The sequence below is a fragment of the Agelaius tricolor genome, unplaced genomic scaffold (assembly GCF_023055355.1).
Source record: "Agelaius tricolor isolate 1412-34295 unplaced genomic scaffold, bAgeTri1.0.p SCAF_42, whole genome shotgun sequence".
NCBI classification, from domain to species: Eukaryota; Metazoa; Chordata; class Aves; order Passeriformes; family Icteridae; genus Agelaius; species Agelaius tricolor.
This window is the reverse complement of record NW_027269302.1, coordinates 222,899-243,761: the sequence shown is the minus strand read 5'-3', so window position 1 is coordinate 243,761 and position 20,863 is coordinate 222,899. Positions and strand designations below refer to the sequence as shown.

Below are 20,863 nucleotides of genomic sequence, written 5' to 3'. Positions count from 1 at the left end.
GCAGCACAGCCCTGGGGGGATCTCGTTGCCCTTGCCTGTGGCACGGAGGCAAATCCCATGCTGTCCTTGTCGTTCCTCGCCCAGAGCAGGAGCTGAGCATGGAGAGCAGGGAGGACAAATGCCCGCGGCAGAACCTGGTGGCAGAGGCCGTTTTGAGCGGCTCCACGGCGCAGGAAGCCAACGGGGAGGAAAAGGCCCGGAGATGCCGCACGAGGAGGGGCTGCAAACGCAGATGGCGGGGATGTGAGGGGGAAAGAGGCAGCCTGGGCCGGGAAGGCGGCCGGAGATGGAGCCAGAGCTCGGAGCTGGTGCTCCATGAGCAGCTCCATGATGGGGAGAAGCCCCACACGTGCGTGGAGTGTGGGAAGAGCTTCAGGTGGAACTGCCACCTGATCAGCCACCAGAGGATCCACACTGGGGAACGGCCCTACGAGTGTGGGGAGTGTGGGAAGAGCTTCAGCCAGAGCTCCAACCTGATCAGCCACCAGAGGATCCACACTGGGGAACGGCCCTACGAGTGTGGGGAGTGTGGGAAGAGCTTCAGCCAGAGCTCCAACCTGATCAGGCACCAGAGGACCCACACTGGGGAACGGCCCTACGAGTGTGGGGAGTGTGGGAAGAGCTTCAGCCAGAGCTCCAGCCTGATCAGCCACCAGAGGACCCACACTGGGGAGAGGCCCTATGAGTGCTCCAAGTGTGGGAAGAGGTTTCAGACCAGGTCCCATCTTCTCCTACACTATCAGAGTCACACAGAGGAGAGGCCCTTCCAATGCCCTGACTGTGGGAAGGGATTCAAGCGTAACTCCGCCCTCGTCACCCACCGGCGCATCCACACTGGGGAGAGGCCCTACGAGTGTGATAAATGCAGGAAGAGGTTTCAGACCAGCTCCACTCTCCTCCTGCACTATCAGAGTCACACAGATGAGAGGCCATTCCAATGCCCCGACTGTGGGAAGGGATTCAAGTACAACTCCCACCTCGTCAGGCACCGGCGCATCCACACCGGGGAGAGGCCCTACGAGTGTCCCCAGTGTGGGAAGAGCTTCTCCAGGAGCTCTCACTTGACCCAACACCAACGGAGGCACCGGTAAGGGAAGCCCTGCGAGTGCCCCGAGTGCGGGAAGAGCTTCGTGCGCTGCTGCAGCTCCATCCCCCACTGGAGGAGGCACTTTGGGCACAGCCCTGGTCACTCACATTCCCTGTGATCCATGTTGGGAACACGCCTGGCTGCTTGTCCTTTGGTTTGGCCTGAATTTTTTTCTCTTCTCCATCTCTCTGTCCTCCAAAAGTCCATTGGGATGGAACAGTCACCTCAAAACTACTCAAATTCCACTGAAAATAACTGAATTTTAACCCGAAAGGGCTCAATTCCACCTCAGATTGCTTGTTCCTTCCTCCAAAAACTCAATCCCAGGCCAAACTCACTCCATTGCGCAGCTGTCAAGTTGAGATGGAGTTGGAAGGAGATTGGTAGAAGTGGGATCCCAATTTGGAGCAATGGGATGGGGATTGTGTGGGGCTGGGTGTGTGGGATGTATTTGATAGCAAATAAAACTTTCAGAGTTACTGATTTCTGTCCCGTTCATTTTCAGTCAGTTCTGTTTGCCGAGTGCCACCTTCTCAGCTGATTCAATTCCTATAAAAATCCCATTTTTAAATCATCTAACCCAAACAATCCAAAAACCAATATCAAAATAAAACCACCTGCACACAATTAATGTTTTAAAAATAATTTTAATTTTTCAAGAGTACTTAAGGATGTTATTAAAGTTTAATTGTTTGGTTGAAATGTCTGAGAAATTGTAGTGGTGTTTGGTCTTGTGTTTAGTATATTTGTAATATGAATTGTTTAACTAAGATGTGTTAGATTGCATGGTAGTTTCTTTACATATTTTTTATCTAAAGTACATTAGTCATCGAGTTAAAATTTTCAAAAGGTATTTCCTGATATATAATTTGTTTATTTATATGCATTGGTAATATTATAGTAATAGTTATTGTTGGTTGGAGTTAAATCATTGTTGGAGTTGAATCATTGTAAAGAAGAGTTGAGATTTTTATATTTTATTTTTATTATAATTTATTTAATTTCAATTATTATTTCTTTGTTTATAGTTTTATTGCAATTTGTTGAGGGGATAGGAAGGAAGTTCAAGGGCAGGAACATTTTTTCCTGGCTGGGAACTGGAATTCCAGACCCAGGGAGTGTGTGCGGGACCCCACAGACTGGGATCTAAGATGGGCTGGGATCAAATATGGGCTGGGATCAAATATGGACTGGGATCACATGGACGGGGATCACATGGATGGGGATCGTGTGGATCAGAACCCTCCAGACCAGGATAGCCTGGAGTGGGATCAAATATGGACTGGGACTGTATGGACTGGGATCCCAGGGACTGGGACCATATGGATCAGGACCACACAGACTGGGAGCAAATATGGGCTGGGACTGTTTTTTAAAGTAGCTTTGTTCTATAGTTTTTATTTCTGTCGTTAATTAAGCTCAGTGAAATACCTGCTTGTGTTAAACTGCCTGCTTGGGTGGGATAACATCCAATGCACCCAGGATGAGGACACCTGTACAGATCTGCCAACTATCAGCACTCCCTGTCTGAAGGCAGAGTGCACCAAGGCCCAAAACCTGGAGGTGATAAAGAGAATGGACTAAAACCACAGCCAAGGAATCTGCATGCTCTAAAAAGGCAGATCCAGGGCAGAGCCATGCTAAACAGTTCTTGGAAGATGTAAACTGGGTGCATCTTGGCACTGAGGCAGGAGCACCCTGTTACCTTCAGGGATCCCCTGAAATACCTTTCCCCTTACATCAGCCTGGTGCATATTCATAGAGCCTCATGCACAGCAGCTGGGAAGGGTTTAACACTTTACTGGGTATATTAGCATTCAGAAACACATAATCACCAGAATGATTATATGCAGGTGCTTTTATTGAAGAGCTCTGGGTGTCAGGGGTACCAACCCAAATCTGACTCCGACATGGGTTCGGGATGAACATGTTTTTATATTCTATCATTATATAACTTTCATGTTAATGATTAAACTTCAATTGTTCTATTGTATACATAGATTTCAGCCAAGCATGGGCTCCTTGTGGCCCCCCTCAAACTTCTAACATAGTTTCTCATGGTTCTTCCTATGATTATACAGTAATTATATTTAATTACTAAACAATCATCACATCTAACAATTATATCATTTATCATGTTCTGCTTACGCAGGTGCAATTTCACATGATCTGGCAAGCACAAAGCCTAACATTTTCAGAGTCTATTTTTGACATTTTTCCAGGGCCCCACTATCATTCTCCCCCCTTTGAAAGCATTTTCACTTCACTATAGGTGTAAATGTTTTCACTTGATATAGGCCTTTATTTCTCAATTTATTCTTGATGCTCTTCAAGTCCATGGTTGATGTAAACGTTGTCGTGGATGCTGTCACGCACTGGAGAACCAGAAGATGGTGGGGGTGGATCTCGTGTCAGAGCCTTTATTATCTTCTGGTTCCAGGACGTTTTCTTCTGTATCTCTCCTTTTAAGATGCTGTGAACTAACCAAATTGCTAAGAATACAATTAGTAAGATTATCACACTCTCAATGATAGATTTAATCCATGAACTCACATTCCACCCTAACCCTTTAAAGATTTTGCCTAGCCAGGTCGTAGTCAAATCCTTTTGCTCTTCTTGTGCTTCATGCTCTCTTTGTTTCAACTGATTGATGTCATATTCTACATCTGCAGTTACATTTGGGATGTGAACGCAGCAGTGACCAACCCGTCCCTTTAAAAATCCACATACTCCATGCTCTTTCAGGAGTAACAAATCTAAGGCTAATCGATTTTGTAAAGTCATTTTTGTGCTGGCTTAATTCTTTAAATCCTTCCCGGGTGACTCTTGCCAGTCTATCAACCTGACCTGTAAGTTTGTACAGCATCTCCCTACTCTGATAGTTTGCTGTAGGACCAAGCAAAGACTCTCGGGCCCACCCAAATTTCACTCCACTAGAGGGTTCTTGCCAAGTGTCATCTGGATTTTCATTGTCTAGAACTTCTCGTCTTGCTCTTATCTGCACAAGTTCATGTTTTCCGTTAAATGGGGACTTTTTCCAAATTGGACATGAGGTTGGGAGGCCTAAAGTAATTTCCTTTACTTTCCCATCTACAGGCAGATGTGTTGTCCAGGTGCCATTGCTTGCTGCCCATACAAATTGTCCTGGACCTCGGACTGTACTCCTGGTACATCCTACAACTGCTTTATAATTCACTCTGCCTTGTTTATGTTTGATCCCTCTGCAAGCACAGCCAGTTTGTAGGGCTATTGCCAGGGGTGGCATCTGCTTTATCTCTGCATCATCAGAAGTGCAGTCTTAAGTTTTATTACATGCCCACCAACTTACTTGGTCTGCCCTCGTTCTGCTACTGGTGGCAGTGTTTGTTACTGCTGGATCTGTTTCATTCTCGGAGCCTTCCCACTTAATGCACCAAGGGGTGTTTGCCATACATTGGAATCTTTGAAGGATACTCACAGACCATGCACTGTCCCAAGGCTCTGTCTGATCTTCCTGATCCTTGGCCTCACACTTCCATACCAGAGTGGTTTCTGTAACATTTTCTATAATCTTTTTATAGTGTGGCAAATAGCATTGCCATTGTGTGATGCCTCCTGATTCTCCCATAGGGGTTCCTAGTGTGCCATCACTTAGAATACAGTCTTTCTGGCCCATGGGTTTCATCCATGTTCCTATTTTCTCCCAAGTTTCCTTGATTACTTGCCTCGATTCGGGTACCTGTTTGCATGCAATTGTTTTGTTGTTTTGTATTTCAGGTAGTTTTGATGTTATGATTCCCCAATTTACTGAGTCTCCTGCTGCCTTTGGTATTGGCAGACAGGCAGTTATTCTACTGGTGTTTTGCATTTTGGCAAAGGCTTTGACTAATCCAATCATTACATTCTCAGCCCAAACTGCATTAGAAACCTTTATCCCCTGTGTTTCTCCTTGTACTTCTCTCTTCATTCTAGAATGAAGAGTGGTTAGTTGATCTTTTTGCATTCCACATCCCAAAGACATTAATGACCATAACATTGGCACAATTACTGATAGCATTCTCAAAGTGATTAAACACATCTTATCTGCAGCCTTGTTGGTTCCACAGTTTACACAGTCCGTGATCCAGGATGGATTTTCTTCACTCGGGTGTAGTGAATCCAGGGGTCCACGCCGGCTACTTTGGCTGCTGTAAAGGTGGTCAGCAGTACCTGGTGGGGTCCACTCCACTTTTCTTTCAGCGGTTCTTCGTTCCAGTTCTTGATGTACACCTCGTCTCCTGGATGTATGTTATGAACTGGGCTCTCGAGAGTCAGCGGTCTATTCCGCACGAGGATGCTCCGGAGCCGAGCTAAAGTTTTCCCAAGAGACAGAACATAATTATACACTTCCTGCTTTCCTGTGACGTGCACATTAGGGTTAGGCTCAGGAGATTCATATGGTTTCCCATGCAATATCTCCTAAGGGCTGACTGACATCCCACTCCTAGGCTTTATCCAAATCCTCAACAGTGCTATTGGCAAAGCCTGGGGCCACTGCAATTTGGCTTCTTGGCATATTTTACTGATTTGCCTCTCTAGTGTCTGATTCATCCTCTCTACCTGTCCACTCGACTGGGGTCTCCATGGTGTGTGGAGGTCCCAAGTTATCCCCAGCAATCTACTTACCTCTCTTACTACTGTAGCTATGAAATGGGGCCCCCTATCTGATGATGCCCTAGGGGCACCCCGAATCTGGGAATAATCTCCTGTAGTAACCACTTTACTGTTTCCTTTGCTTGGTTGGTGCGACAGGGAAGGGCTTCTGGCCACCCAGAGAATGTGTCAACCCCCACTAACAGGTATTTGTATCCTCGAGTTCTTGGCAGTTCTACAAAATCTACCTGCCAATAGTCTCCTGGCTCTATTCCTATCCGAATTCTTCCTAGCTGTGCCTGTCGCCAGCCACTGGGTTGTTTTTCAAGCAGATATCGCACTTTGACATTACTGATTTTGCCATTGTTAACATCCGTACCGAAATTAAACTCTGCTTTAGCAATTTTACCAATGCCTCTGCTCCCCAGTGACATTCATTATGTTTAATTTGTAGAACTTCTCTCATTATCAAGGGGGTACCACTATCTGTCCTTGTGCAGTCACATACCATTCCTCTGAATTCTTTTGTGCATTTAGCAAACGTGCCAGTCTCTCATCTTCTACTGAATATTTTGGTTCTGGAGGCAAATTGAATTGGGATACATTAAGCTATAAAGGTATCAATGCCATTGTTGTTTGCACCTCTCGAGCAACCTGTTGGGCTGCCCAGTCTGCCTTTCGATTTCCCTCACAGATTTTGGAGTTTCCTGATTGCTGTGCTTTGCAGTGTATGATTGCCACTTGTTCAGGTTTTTGTACTGCTTTTATCAATTGCAGGACTGCATCCTGATGTTTAATGTGCATACCCAGAGAAGGACAATAGTCCCCTTTCTTTCCACAGTGCTCCGTGTACATGCACCACTCCAAAAGCATATTTTGAGTCAGTCCAGATATTTATCCTTTTCCCTTCACTTAATTCTAGTGCCCTGGTTAAAGCAACCAGTTCTGCCTTCTGGGCAGATGTATTTGGTGGTAATGCCTTTGCCTCCACTGCTGTACTGACTGTTGTTACCGCATACCCAGCGTATCTGGTTCCGTTTTCCACGAAGCTGCTCCCATCTGTAAACAGCTCCCACTCTGGCTGCTCTAGTGGGACGTCTTTCAGGTCTTCTCTTGCTGAGTAGGTGTACTCTATTACCTCCACACAGTCATGCTCTAATGGGCCTTCTTCAGTTGTGGTACCTGGGAACAAAGCTGGATTCAAAAGGTTAGTTGTTTTTAATGTGACATCATCCTGCTCAGTCAGGACTACCTGGAATTTCATCATCCTGCTTGGCGATAGCCAATGGCCCCCCTTCTGCTCTAAGACAGTGGTTACCATGTGTGGTATATTGACATCTATGTGCCTTCCCATCGTGAGCTTCCTGGCTTCTTGTATCAGCATCACAGTGGCTGCGACTGCCCGCAGACATGGAGGCCACCCGGCACTTATGCTGTCAAGTTGTTTGGAAAAGTAGCCCAGCGGCCTTTTCCAGCTTCCCAGACCTTGGGTCAGGACTCCTAGTGCTAGGCGCAGCCTTTCATGGACAAACAGCTGAAAATCTTTAGACAGATCAGGTAAGCCTAATGCTGGAGCAGTTGTCAGTGCTTCCTTTAATTTTAGGAAGGCTTCTTTCTGTGGCTTGCCCCAGGTGAATGGCTGCATCTTCTGAGCTTCACACAGGGGTTTCGCAATCAGTCCATAGTCCATGATCCACAGGTGACACCATCCTGCCATCCCGAGGAAGACTCGCAGCTCATGTAGATTCTGGGGCTCTGGAATAGCACAAATGGCTTGGATACAGTTAGTGCCTAGTTTTCATTGCCCTTGTGAAATTTCATATCCCAGGTAGATCACAGTCTGTTGGGCAATTTGTGCCTTTCCTCTGGATACTTTATAACCTCCCATTCCCAGGGAATTTAAAATCTCAATGGTTACCTTTATACAGGTTGCTTTTCTTCTGTAGCTATTAGTATATCATCAACATACTGCAACAACAGGTATTGGTCTCTTGGTACTTGCCCACTCTCGGTGCAAATCTCCAGCTCCTTTGCCAGTTGGTTTCCGAATAGGGTCGGCGAGTTCTTATATCGTGTCCAGGTGAGCTGGGTCTTTCTCCCATTCCCTGGGTTTTCCCACTCACAGGCAAACAGTTTCCTACTTTCTTTGTCAAGGGGGGATGCAGAAAAAGGCATCTTTTAAATCAATTACACTAAACCACTTATATATCTCCTTTACGGATGTTAGCAATGTGTAAGGATTTGTTACCACTGGATAAATGTCCTTTGTGATTTTATTTATTGCTCTCAAATCCTGCACTAATCTATATTCACCATTTGACTTCTTTACTGGAAATATTGGTGTATTAAATTCTGATTCACATTCTTCTAAAATTCGGTATTTCAAGAATTTCTCAATAATCTTTACTATTCCTTGCTGTGCTTCTGGTTTTATGGAATAGTGTTTGACTTGTACAGCCCTCGCCCCTTCTTTTAACTCTACATGCACTGGTTGTGCCAATTTAGATTTCCCTGGTATATCTGTCTCCCATACAGAGGGAATCACTGCATCTCCTACCTCCCTAGGGATAGACGGAACAGGTTTTTCTTTGATCATTAATATCTGTCCCGTCTTTGATTCAGGTATTTTCATTATAAGCTCCCCATTTTCAAAGGTTATTACCGTATCAAGTTTCTCTAGCAAATCTCTCCCTACAAGCGGAATTGGACCCTCAGATACGTATAGGAATTCGTGTGTTATAACTTTGTTCCCAAAACACAAATCTAGGGGTTGCAAGAATGGCCGTTTTTCCTCTTTCCCTGTAGCGCCGACTATTGTTGTTTGCTTGTCCCCAATTTGTCCTTGCAGATCATTCAATACCGAGTAAGTAGCTCCTGTATCTATTAGAAATTTGACCTCTTTATGTCCTAATTGTTTATTTATAACAGGTTCCTTAACTTGTTCTACTGGCTCTGTGTCTAGTCAGCTGGTATACTCCCCCAAAACCATCCCCTTGGTAACCTGCTGGCACTGATTGCCCTGGTGAAACTGGTTGTTCAAGTCTGGACATTGTCTCTTCCAATGCCCCTCCCGCGTGCAATACGCACATTGATTTAGGTTTAAGCCCTGCCTGACTGGTCTCCTATTTTGACTATTCCTGTTACATCCCCTGAAATTTGGGTTCCCTTTTCCTTGTATTACTGCCAACAGATTCTGCTGCTGCCTTTTACTAGCTTCTCTTTCGCGATTGTTATATACCTTCCAGGCTACCTCAAGTAGCTTATCCAAATTCCTTAGTTCTTCCCCTTCTAATTTTGCAATTTTCTACGAATATCGTCCTGTGACTGGCCCAAGAATATGAGAGCGAGCTGAACCTTTGCTTGTTCTGTGTCCATTTGGAGATCTGTATATTTTCTTGCTACTCCTTAAGCCTCTCCAAAAACGCAGTGGGAGATTCCTTCTTTTCCTGCCAAACTTCATATAGTTTAGACCAATTTATAGTTCTGGGCACAGCATTCTGAACTCCTATTTGGATCCACTCTTGATATTTCCGTAGTTTCCCCATATCGCAAAATAAATTAGGGTCCCAATTTGGATCCTCAATTGGGAAATTCTCATCTCAATTCCCTGTTACGAGTCCATTTCTGATGTCCTCTCTTGCCCTTTCTTTGTCTGCCTTAAGTACTATCTGTTTCTCAGTAGAATCCATCAAAGTGTCCAATATTAATATATTAGATATATTAATATACTAAATATAAATATAAATATATATATATATATATATATATATGTATTAATATACATATTATTTTATGTCATCCCAGTCAGGATTTTGAGGTTTTTATAACCATTTTTACTGCTCATGCCATTTTATCAGGATTTTCTCTATAAATTCTGGCTGATTGCTTCCAAATAACTAAATCTGCAGGAGAGAAAGGCACTTTTACAAATACTGGCCCTTCCACTCCTACACTTTGTTGCAAGGGGGCAATTACAGTCCGTTTTTGTCTGCCTATGTCTTTTCTATCCATAACTGGGGCAAGGTTAGACCGACTCCTGGTTCTGGGGGCTACCCCATCATTGATTTTCTCTCTCTCCTTCCTGCCACAGTTGGGTTTTGCTCATCTTCTGAGGAAGAAGGATCAGGTGACGATGGGAGAGGAGAATAAAGAGGGAAAGGTGCACTAGACGAGACAGGTTCAGGATTAGGTGGGGTAGGAGCAGGCAGTGGGATAGGGACAGATGGAACAGGTGGGATAGGGTTAGGTTCTCTTGTTCCTATTGGAGCTACCTGTAAATCAATATCTGTGTAATTTTCCCTACTCAGGCTTTCTTTCAATGCCAAGTTCCAAACAACGTTCCTCACAAACCCCACACTTATTGCTTGCAGATGTTTTAACCATCATTAATCCACATTCATCCTGCCATTCTGGCTTTGCCCGTAAATAGAAAAACAAATCAACATACGGAACCTCATCCCATTTTCCTTCTTGTTTACAAAACGACATTAACTGCGAAATAGTGTTATATTGCAGAGTCCCGTATTTTGGCCATTTGTCACCATTCTCCAAGTCATATTCTGGCCACCATGTATTACAATAATCAATCAACTTAGCTTTACGTAATTCTTCCCCAAAATTACCCTGTTTCCAACGTGCTAATAAGCACCCCAAAGGAGAACTTTGCGGGATAGAGGTGTTGCCGCCCAAAATCCCTTTTAGTTTCTCCATTCCAAATATACCACAAATTGCCGAACCCGCAACGCTCTCGCGATTGTCTTATGGAACGGCGCCTGGGCTTGTACCAGCAGGAATTCCTTTAGCCCAACCAAGCGTAGCTTTCACTGCGTCTCATTGGCAGGCACCCAAACCAAAGTAAAAAGCGCCTTACCTTTCTCCCGGGGACGTGGCGAGCGGCAGAAGCGGTCGCGGCCGATCGAGCTCCCCGAGAATCCCTCGGTGCCGGCTGGAGCGCGGTCGAGTCACGAAACTCGCTCAGCAGCACCCGCAGGGTCCCCTCCGGGGTGGCCAAAATGTTAGCATTCAGAAACACATAATCACATCAGCGATTATATGCGGTGCTTTTTATTCAAGAACTCTGGGAATCGGGGTAGTTTCCACCCAAATCTGATTCCGACCATACATTTGAGGTGAACGTGTTTTATCCTCTATCATTACATAACTTTCATGTAATTATTAAACCTATATTGTTCTATTGTATACACAGATTTCAGCTAAACATAGCCCCCTTTAAATTTCCAACAGAGTTTCTCACGATTCTTCTTATGGTTATATAATAATTATATTTAATTACTAAACAATCACCACATCTAACAATTATATCTTTTATCATACTGCTTAGGCAGGTGCAGTGACCTGAGAAAACACAAAGCCCAATATTTTCAAAGACTATTTTTAACATTTTCCAGGGCTCCACTATCACTTTTATTTCTTGTGGGAAAAAACCCTCCATCTCAACCAGGCACTCATGGCCAAAACTGGATAGCTCCCAGACAAAAGCTGCCAGGAGTGACAAGTCTGGCTGGCCTTGGCTTCCTGAGGGCAGGCCCTCATCTGCCTCTGAAACACTGGGGCTGGGTGCTTTCCTTCCTTATAAAAAGAGCTCTTCTTCCTGTCCAGGCACCCACAGCCAAAACTGAGATTGCACCTCCAAAATGCCCAATGTCCAAGGAAAGCCCCTAGACAAAAGGTGCCAGGAGAGACAGGGCTGGCTGGCTTGGCCTGAGGGTGGCCACCTCTCATCTTCTTCCTAAACACTTGGACTTTGTGCTTTACTTTCCTATGGGCAAAAACACCCATCTTGACCATGGCCAAAACTGGGATTCCACCTCCAAAACTCCGTACATCCAAGGATTGCTCCCAGGTGAAAGCTGCCAGGACAGACAGGTCTGGCTGCCCTTGGCCTCCTGGGGGTGCCCCTCCCCTGCTGTCCAAACACTGGGGCTGGGTGCTTTCCTTCCTATAGAAAAGAACCGTCCTTCTTATCCATGCAGAAACGGCCGAAATTGGGGTTCAACCTCCCAAATTCCCAATATCCAAGGGTTGCTTTCAGACAAAAGCTGCCAGGACAGAGAGGTCTGGCTGGCCTTGGCCTCTGATGGCCGCCTTTCATCTGCCCCGGAGACACCACCGGTGTTCTGTGCTTTCCTTCCTATGGAAAAGAACCATCCTTCTCCTCCAGTGTCCATGTCTGAAATTGGGATTCCACCTCTGAAATTCTCAATATCCAAGGGTTGTTCCCAGGCAAAATCTGCCAGTACCGTCAAGGCTGGCTGGCCTTGGCCTCTGGTGGCTGCGCCTGCAACAGTGGGGCTGGGTTCTTTCCTTCCCATGGAGATCCCTGGGACACTGTGGGGACCTCATGGAACCAAGGGGATCATTGTGGCCCCACTGGAGCCCATGGAACCAAGGGGATCATTGTGGCCCCACTGGAGCCCATGGAACCAAGGGGATCATTGTGGCACCACTGGAGCCCATGGAACCAAGGGAATCATTGTGGCACCACTGGAGCCCATGGAACCAAGGGGATCATTGTGGCACCACTGGAGCCCAGGGAACCAAGGGGCCATGGTGACACAGAGGGGCTCCATGGACCCAGAGACCATTGTGGCTCTGTGGGGTCTGATGGAACCATGGAGACCATTCCAACCTTCAGGGCCTGGTGTCACCAAGGGGGCATTATGACACCTCAGGGCCCCATGGAAGCAAGGGACCATTGGGACACTGTGGGACCCCATGGAACCCAGGGAACATGGAACAGCTCTGGCTGGCTTGGCCTCCCAGGGGCCACCTGACAGCTCTGACTGATCTTGGGGTGTCAAGGGCTGCCTCTCATCAGCTCCTGGAGCACTGGGGCTCTCTGCTTTCCTTGCTATGGAAAAGAGCTGTCTGACTTTTCAGATGCCCATTGCCAAAACGGGTACTCTGCCTAAAATATTTTCCTCTATGCAAGGGTATCTCACAAAACAAAACCTGCCAGCTCTGGCTGGCCTTGGCCTCTGGTGGTCACCTCTCATCTGTCCCTGAAACAGAGGGGCTCTGTTCCTTCATTCCTATGGAAAAGAACCAGCCTTCTTGTCCAGGGACCATGGCCAAAATTAGAATTTGGCCTCCCAAATTCTGTATATCCAAGGATTGCTCCCAGATAAAAGTAGCCAGGACAGACAGGTCGGGCTGGCCCTGTCCTCTGGTGATTTCTTTAGACTCTGAACTGAATGTTTTCATTTGGAAACACCTTGGAGAGGGCCCAGAGATGTCACAAGGAGGAGGGGTTTGGAGGCCTTGGGCCCATGAGCACTGTATAGGGACAAAGGAGCTCTGTGCTCAGTGGGGTGGAGCCTGAGGACAGTGGAGCAGAGCCATGAGAGTGTTTAAAGAGCAATTTCAGGGCTGGTGGATCCTTTTGACATAGTGGAAAACAGCCAGAGAGAGAAAGAATTAATGCCAAGGGCAGCTGGGGAGGCCCAGAGTGGCTGCAGGAGAAAGGAATTTCCCTGTCAGGGCAGGGCTGTGGTGCAGCACGTCCCCAGCAGGAGCCTGGAGCAGCCCCAGGCTTTGTGTGGGCAGGCAGGGGCAGGCAGGAGGCAGAGCTGTCAGCAAAGGAAGGGCCCAGCCAGGTGGGGCAGCCGGGGGATGCCCAGAGCCTGCAGGGACAGAGGCCGGGGCAGGGACACCGTGGGACAGCCTGGGCTGCACAGGGCACAGGGATGGGCAGCAGCTGCAAGACAGCCCTGACAGAGCCAACCTGGGCAGCGCTTTGGCCATGGCTGCTGGCCCTGGGCCTGAGCCAGGAGGGGACAAGTGACCCTTGCAGGCCTGGGGCCTCATTGCCTCCTTGTCCCTGCTCAGCAGCCTGGCAGGGGCCGCCCCACGCTCCTGCCCTTGGCATTGCCCATCCCCACATGCCAGTGCCCATCCCGGGAAGAGCCCTGAGCAAGGAGGGAGGGACAGGATCTGCCTGGCCAGGCCCTGGGGCTCAGGCCTTGGCCCTTTACATTCCTGAAACAAATCCAGGTTTGCTCAGCACCAGAGACACCTTTGCCTTGTTTGTCCCCAGCTGCCATCAGTGCCTCCAGTGTTCTGCTCTCCCTGGAACCCGGGGACACTTTCTCAGTGCTGTCCCTCACAGGGATCTCTTTAAAGTACAAGAAACTTCAGTATTTCAATCTCACTGTGAGCTCTTGAGAAGTCTTTGAGCCCACTCTGAGGGACTGGGTGTGATGCAAAGAGCAGCAAAGGCCCAGAGGGTGATTAAAGTCCTTGTGCTGTGTCTGTGCTGCTGAGCTGGGCCGGGCTCCTGGCCCAGAGGCAGCTCCTGGCAAGGGCAGCAGAGCTGCAGAGAGACAGCTCTGGCCAGGAGCAGCTCCTGTGCACAGCCCAGCAGGGCTGGGGCACTGCCAGGGCCCCTCAGGGACACGAGCAGGGCACAGACAGAGCTCCCAGGGGCTCAGCACTGGCCGGGGCTGTGGGATGTCCCCGCGGGGGCTGTGTCACAGCAGCACCTCTGGGGCTGTGTCCCAGAGCCACAGAGCAGCTGGGATGGCAGCAAGGGGCTGTGTGACAGCACAGAGTGGGCTGTGTGACAGCACTGAGGGGCTTGTGACATCACAGAGCTAGCTGTGACATCAGAGAAGGTGGCTCTGGGTCATCACAATGTGGGTTGTGACCCAGAGTCACAGAGCAGCTGTGTGATGTCACAGAGAAGGCTGAATGACATCATATGGAGGTTGTGTCACATCACAGGCGCTGTGTTAATAAAGCCTCTTATCTGGCCTTATTATCAAGCAATGGAAGTTATTCCATGGGGTTTACTAAACTGTGTGACATCCCAGGGGCTGTGTGACATCATGGGAATGTTGTGACATCACAGGGGCTCTGTTACATCACAGAGGCTGAGTGACATCACGGGGTCAATGTGACATCACAGAGGCTGTGTGATATCACGAGGGCTGTCTGACATCACAGGGGCTTTGTGACGTCACAGGGGTTGTGTGATATCACAGATGGCTGTGTGACATCACGAGGGCAGTGTGACATCACGAGGGCAGTGTGACATCACGAGGGCAGTGTGACATCACTGGGGCTGTGTGACATCACAGAGATTGTGTGACATCACACATGTCTGTGTGACATCACAGGGGCAGTGTGACATCCCGGGGGCTGTGTGAGGTCACTGGGTAGGTCACTCTGCCCCGGCCCCCTCACAGTTCCCCCCAGAGCAGTCCAACCCTGCTCGTGCACAGCGGGGTCCCCTGTCCCCCCGGGTCCCCCCGCCCCCGGCCCCACAGCCTCCCCCAGAGGATGTTCCACGAGATCGACCCCAGAGCCTGACACGGGGACGGGGGCCGGGGCCCTGGGGGTGGCACAGGGGGACAGGGACCCCCCGGCAGCGTCCCCGTGTGCCCCAGGGCCAGAGCCTGGGCCAGGGCTCCTTCACCCTGTTATAGATAAACATCGTAATATTGGCTTTTTGCAAATATTAAAATGGATTTTATATGTGTGGTGTCAAAGTAACTTTGTTCTAAAGATATAGGTTTTATTTCTGTTGTTAATTGAGCTTAGACATAGTAGTGAAATAGCTGATAGAAGTGTGCTTGTGTTAAACTGCCTGCTTGGATGGGATAACATCCAATGCACACAGGATGAGGACACCTGTACAGATCTGCCAACTATCAGCACTCCCCGTCTGAAGGCAGAGTGCACCAAGGCCCAAAAACTGGAGGTGATAAAGAGAAGGAGCCAAAACCACAGCCAAGAAACACACATGCTCTGAAAAGGCAGACCCAAGGAGGGGCCATGTAAAATCATTCCTGAAATATGTAAAGTAGTTTATGGGTATGCATGAGGGTCTATGAATATGCACCAGGCTGATGTAAGGGGAAAGGTATTTCAGGGGATCCCCGAAGGTAACAGGGTGCTCCTGGCTGAGTGCCGAGATGCACCCGGCCGTAATAACCTTTGCTCCATGGTCCTGCTCTCCCATTGTCCCTTGTTAAACTTTGTACATTTTCACAGGAGAGTGAACGTGTTTTTTACAAATGGAATCTCAAGGAAACAAGGGTCAGTTGTTAAGCCAAGGCTCTGCTTTGACCAAGTGGGGCCTCATGGGACACAGGTGCCACTGGGACATTGCCAGGTCTGCTTGGAACAAGGCTCCATTATTGCACAGTGTTACAGATGAGTAATGTCATAGTTGGGTCTCACAGTGAGGAGATAGATCCTATGTGTGTGTTAAGATGTGTAGTGATTTTATTGTCATCTGTCCCCCATAGTCCTCTTTCCCCTCCCCTTGTAATGGCCTTGGTGGTTGGGGCATTTGGGGAGGGCAGGTTTGTCACTGGAAGGCAGGCATGGCAACACCTGCTCTCCAGTCAGGGTGCAAGAAAGCATTCTCCACCAATGGACGGCCACAAAGAGTTACCTGACAGACTTTGGGTGGGGCTAGGATTACCTGATGCAACACCAAAGTCTAAAAGGAGGAGCAGCCAATTTGTGAAGGAGCCATGTGGCTGATAGCCACGGGGTGGGGAAGGGCTCCCAGTGCTGTGATTTCTCCTGTTTCAGTCCTTTGTTGTCATTTTTTTCAAGGTTGAATCAACTCTAAAATTTTAAAAGTAGCGGTCATTTCTCACACACAGCAAGGCCTCAGGGCACCCAGGAGAGCGGCGTGACAATGACATCTTGGGGAACCAAGTGTCACCTGCAAACACAACGGGGCCTCATGGAAGCCAGGGGCCACTTGGATATTGCCAGGGCAGGTGGAACTCAGTGTCCATTGTGACACAGCACAGCCTCGTGGAACTCAGCAGAGCATTGGGACAGCCTGGAATCTCATGGAGCCAAGGCTCTGCTTTGGCAAAGTGGGGCCCACAGGACACAGGTGCCCCTGGGACATTGCCAGCTCTTGTGGAACCCAGTGTCCACTGTGACACAGCAGAACCTCATGGAAACATGGGGGCCACTGTGACGCAATGGAATCCCATGGAAGCAAGTGTCAGTTGTGAACGCAGCAGGGCCTCACAGAACCCAGGGGCAACGGGGACCGTGCCGTGGCTCGTGGGAGCAAGGGGCCATTGTGACCCAGCGGGGCCTCCTGGGACCCAGGAGAACATTGTGGGCCCATGGATCCTCATAGAAGCACGGCCCTGTTGTGACAAAGTGCAGCATCCCAATGGTCTCCTGGGTTCCATGAGTCCTCGCTGTGTTTAGAATTGACACTTGGTTCCCCAAGATTCCATGGCTCCATCCCTCTGCTCTCCTGTGATTTGAGGCTGTGCTGTGTCACAATGGACACTTGCTTCCTCCAAGGCTGGAGATGTCCCAGTGGCACTGGGCTTCCATGAGGCCGCGCTTTGTCACAATGGGGCCTTGCTTCCATGAGATTCCATTGTCCCACAGTGGTCTCCTGGGTGCCACAAGGCCTGCCTTTGTCACAGTGGAACCTTGCTTGCACCAGCCCTGGCAATGTCTCAGTGGCACAGGGGTTCCATGAGACCCTGCCGTGTCACAATGGGCCCTTGGTTCCATCAGGTTCCATTGTGTCCCAGGGCTCTCCTAGGTCCCATGAGGCCTTGGTCTGCCACAGTGGTGTCTTGTTCCTACCAGGCCTGACAATGTCCCAGTGGCACCTGTGTCCCATGAGGCCCCACTTGATCAAAGCAGAGCCTTGCTCCCATGAGATTCCCCTGTGTCACAATGTTCTGCTTGGTTTCATGAGAACCTGATGTGTTGACAATTGATCCTTGGATCCTAGAGATTCCATTGCATCACGGCACTGTCCTTGGTTCCATGAGGCCCAGCTTTGCCACAACTGGACCTTGGTTCCATGAGATTCCATTGTATCACAGCGGTGTCCTTGGTTCCATGAGGCCCTGCTGGGTCACAGTGGAGCCTTTGTGCCATTCGTTTCCATGGTGCCACAATGGTCTCCAGCATTCCATGAGGCCACACAGCAAAAGAGTGGACCCTTGAATCCATGAGTTCCCATTCCATCAGGATGATCTCTTGCATTCCATGAGGCCCTGCTGTGTCACTAAGGAGCCTTTGTTCCATGTGTTCCCTTTGGGACACCATGGTCTCCAGCGCTCCTTGAGGCTGAGCCGTGAAACTCTGGGCTCTTGGTTCCATGAGATCCCACCACGGTGTCACCATGGTCTCCTGGATGCTGTAACAATTCACACTTGGTTCCATGAGATCCCACCACGGTGTCACCATGGTCTCCTGGGTCCTGTAACAATTCACACTTGGTTCCATGAGATCCCACCACGGTGTCACCATGGTCTCCTGGGTCCTGTAACAATTCACACTTGGTTCCATGAGATCCCACCACGGTGTCACCATGGTCTCCTGGGTCCCATGAGGGCCCCTCTCTGTGTCACAGTGTTTGCCTTGGTTTCCTGAGAAGCTGATGTGTTGACAGCTGACCCTTGGTCCCCTGAGATTCCATTGCATCCCAGTGGTGTCCTTGGTTTCATAAAGCCCAGGTTTGTCACAAGGGAGCTGTGGTTTCAGGATATTCCATGGTGCCACAAGGGTCTCACCACTCTCTGAGGCTGCACCGTCAAACAGTGGACACCTGGTTCCATGAGATTCCGTGGGGTAACAGTCAATTCTTTTGCTTCTTTTCTGCCAAGGTTGGGATGAAGTCCCAAGACAGCATTTCTTGTTTGGACTCAGGTGTTCATTAGCTCTTGTCTCTAGAACAGTCTCACAAGCTGTGAGTTCTGCAGCACTTTGCTAACAAGGTAAAAATGGAGCCCCGTCTCTCTCTCTGCAAGGTCTTTTGAGGATAAACTGTCCAATTAAGAAATGACACCTAAATTGTTTTTACTTTTAACCCAATAACCAATCACCCGTGCCCAACATAAGGGACGAGGAGGAGGAGAAGGAGGAGGAGAAGAAGAAGGAGAAGAAGAAGAAGAAGAAGAAGAAGAATCAGCCTCCACCCTAAAACCTCCATCTTGCTTTATATATATTACTATATTCTAAAACCTTCAACTCCAAGTTGTCCACCATGTGATATTACACCCTTCTATTCAAACTCCACACCCATAATCCCAGTTCCATCATTCCATTTTGGAAGCCTTCTCCACAGCCTCAGGTCAAATGCAGTGTTCTCTTGGGGGTCAGTGTGTGTCAGCTCAGAAAGTCCAAAATTCTCAGCAGCCCGGGTTCCAACAGGTAACAATGTTCTCCTGTGTTCCAGTAGGTTCCATTGGGCCTGGCTCTGTCACCATGGACACCTGGTTCCATGGGATTCCATGGGGTGACAATGTTCTCCAGTGTCACCATGGACACCTGGTTCCATGGGATTCCATGGGGTGACAATGTTCTCCAGTGTCACCATGGACACCTGGTTCCATGGATTCCATGGGGTGACAATGTTCTCCAGTGCCACCATGGACACCTGGTTCCATGGGATTCCATGGGGTGACAATGTTCTCCAGTGTCACCATGGACACCTGGTTCCATGGGATTCCATGGGGTGACAATGTTCTCCAGTGTCACCATGGACACCTGGTTCCATGGATTCCATGGGGTGACAATGTTCTCCAGTGTCACCATGGACACCTGGTTCCATGGATTCCATGGGGTGACAATGTTCTCCAGTGTTCCATCAGGCCCGGCTCTGTCCCCATGGACACTCGGTTCCATGGGCAGTGTCCGTGTCCCAGTGGCACCTGTGTTCCATGGCACCCCTGTCTGACCAGGGACAGTTTGTTCCAGGACATTCCATGGAGTCCCAGCGGTCACTTGGGTTCCATGCAGGTGCCTGGGCAGCGAGAGCTCAGCCCAAATATCCTGGGGGTCCCTGGGCTGGTGTTTTTTGGGGGAACCTTTGGATCTTGCAGGGCTCCAAAGCTGAGCCACGGATGCCCCTTGGGACAGAGTGGAGCATCATGGAAGCCAGGAGAGCCTGATGGAGCCAGGAGACCCTGATGGAGCCAGGAGACCCTGATGGAGGCCAGGAGACCCTGATGGGACCCAGGAGACCCTGATGGAGCCAGGAGACCCTGATGGAGCCAGGAGACCCTGATGGAGCCAGGACAGCCTGATGGAACCAGGAGACCCTGATGGAGACCAGGAGACCCTGATGGAGCCAAGGCTGCAGCGGAACCCAGAGGGACCTCACAGGAGCCAGGAAAGCGTTGTGAGGCTGTGGAACAATGTGGCACCGAGGTTTCACTGGGGCTTGGCAGAAGCTCTCGGAGACCAGGAAGCGCTGGGAGCCTCCGGCATCAGCGTCTGCAGGAGGATTTTCTGCTCCCTCCTGGGATGCTGGTGGACAATAAAGCCTGAGGCAGCCTCCCAAGGGTCTGGCTGTGCCACCAGCGGGGGCCACATCTGGGGGGACGCCCTGCCAGCCCTGGCCCTACTGCTCCTCCTGGCCGGGCCTGGAGCTGCTGGGAGCCCGGGCTGGGGGAATCCTCAGGGCTGTGCAAGGAAAGGTTCAGCACAAGCAGCCCTGGAGCGAGATGTGCAGGGTGAAACACGCCAATCACTTGATTTTGAAATTTTTAAAGTTCATTAGTAATAAAATGGTTATAAAAATTGCAATGCAATTAGAGAAATAATAATTTGGACAATTTGAATTAGGACAATATGAGACAATAGAGAGAAAGGGTTATGGAGGTCCAGGTACCTTTTTCTGGGCAGCACGAGTCCGAAAAAGGACACCCGTTAACAAAGGATTAACCCTTAAAAACAACAGCCTGTTGCATATTCATACACTTCATCCATGATGCATAAATTCCATTCAAACACAGGATTCTCTCTGGGCAGTGCCACCTTCTTCCTCCGAATCCTAACAGCGCCTTCGAGGCGGGAAGAAATTAATTTCTTCTGATAAGAGGGCAAGAAATTCTTTTTCTCTGAAAGATTTAGGTGTCCTGTGGCTGCTATCTCACTGCAAGTCCTTTCTTTAAAACAAGAATCCTACATAGCATCGTTTCTATTTTAACAATTTTTATAACCTAAAACTATATTTAACACAGTACTTAAGAGAATTAATACAGCATTACTTTCTAACACCAGACATATAATATTCATTTTAATATTTGCGAAAAGCCAATCATAAAATACATGCATTTTTCACATGCAGGCAAAGCCAGCGAGGCAGCAGAGCAAGAGAGAGAGCAGAGCCAGCGACACAACAAACGCACCGAG

The 20,863-nt window shown here is 48.8% G+C and overlaps 3 protein-coding genes across 6 annotated transcripts in view; 2 read left to right on the top strand and 1 right to left on the bottom strand.

Moving 5' to 3' along the window:
* Positions 1-1,570, top strand: part of LOC139603891 (zinc finger protein 436-like) — a 158,428-nt gene extending 156,858 nt beyond the window's left edge. Inside the window, exon 2 of the mRNA XM_071454893.1 lies at positions 85-1,570. Coding sequence (XP_071310994.1) covers positions 99-1,091 — 993 coding nt within the window. The 5' untranslated portion in view covers positions 85-98 and the 3' untranslated portion in view covers positions 1,092-1,570. The remainder of the gene's footprint in view (positions 1-84) is intronic.
* LOC139603903 (zinc finger protein 239-like) overlaps positions 1-20,863 on the bottom strand; it is a 256,414-nt gene that overhangs the window by 29,525 nt on the left and 206,026 nt on the right. The gene's annotated exons all lie outside the window — the stretch shown is intronic.
* Positions 1-20,863, top strand: part of LOC139603907 (zinc finger protein 436-like) — a 623,778-nt gene that overhangs the window by 438,171 nt on the left and 164,744 nt on the right. The gene's annotated exons all lie outside the window — the stretch shown is intronic.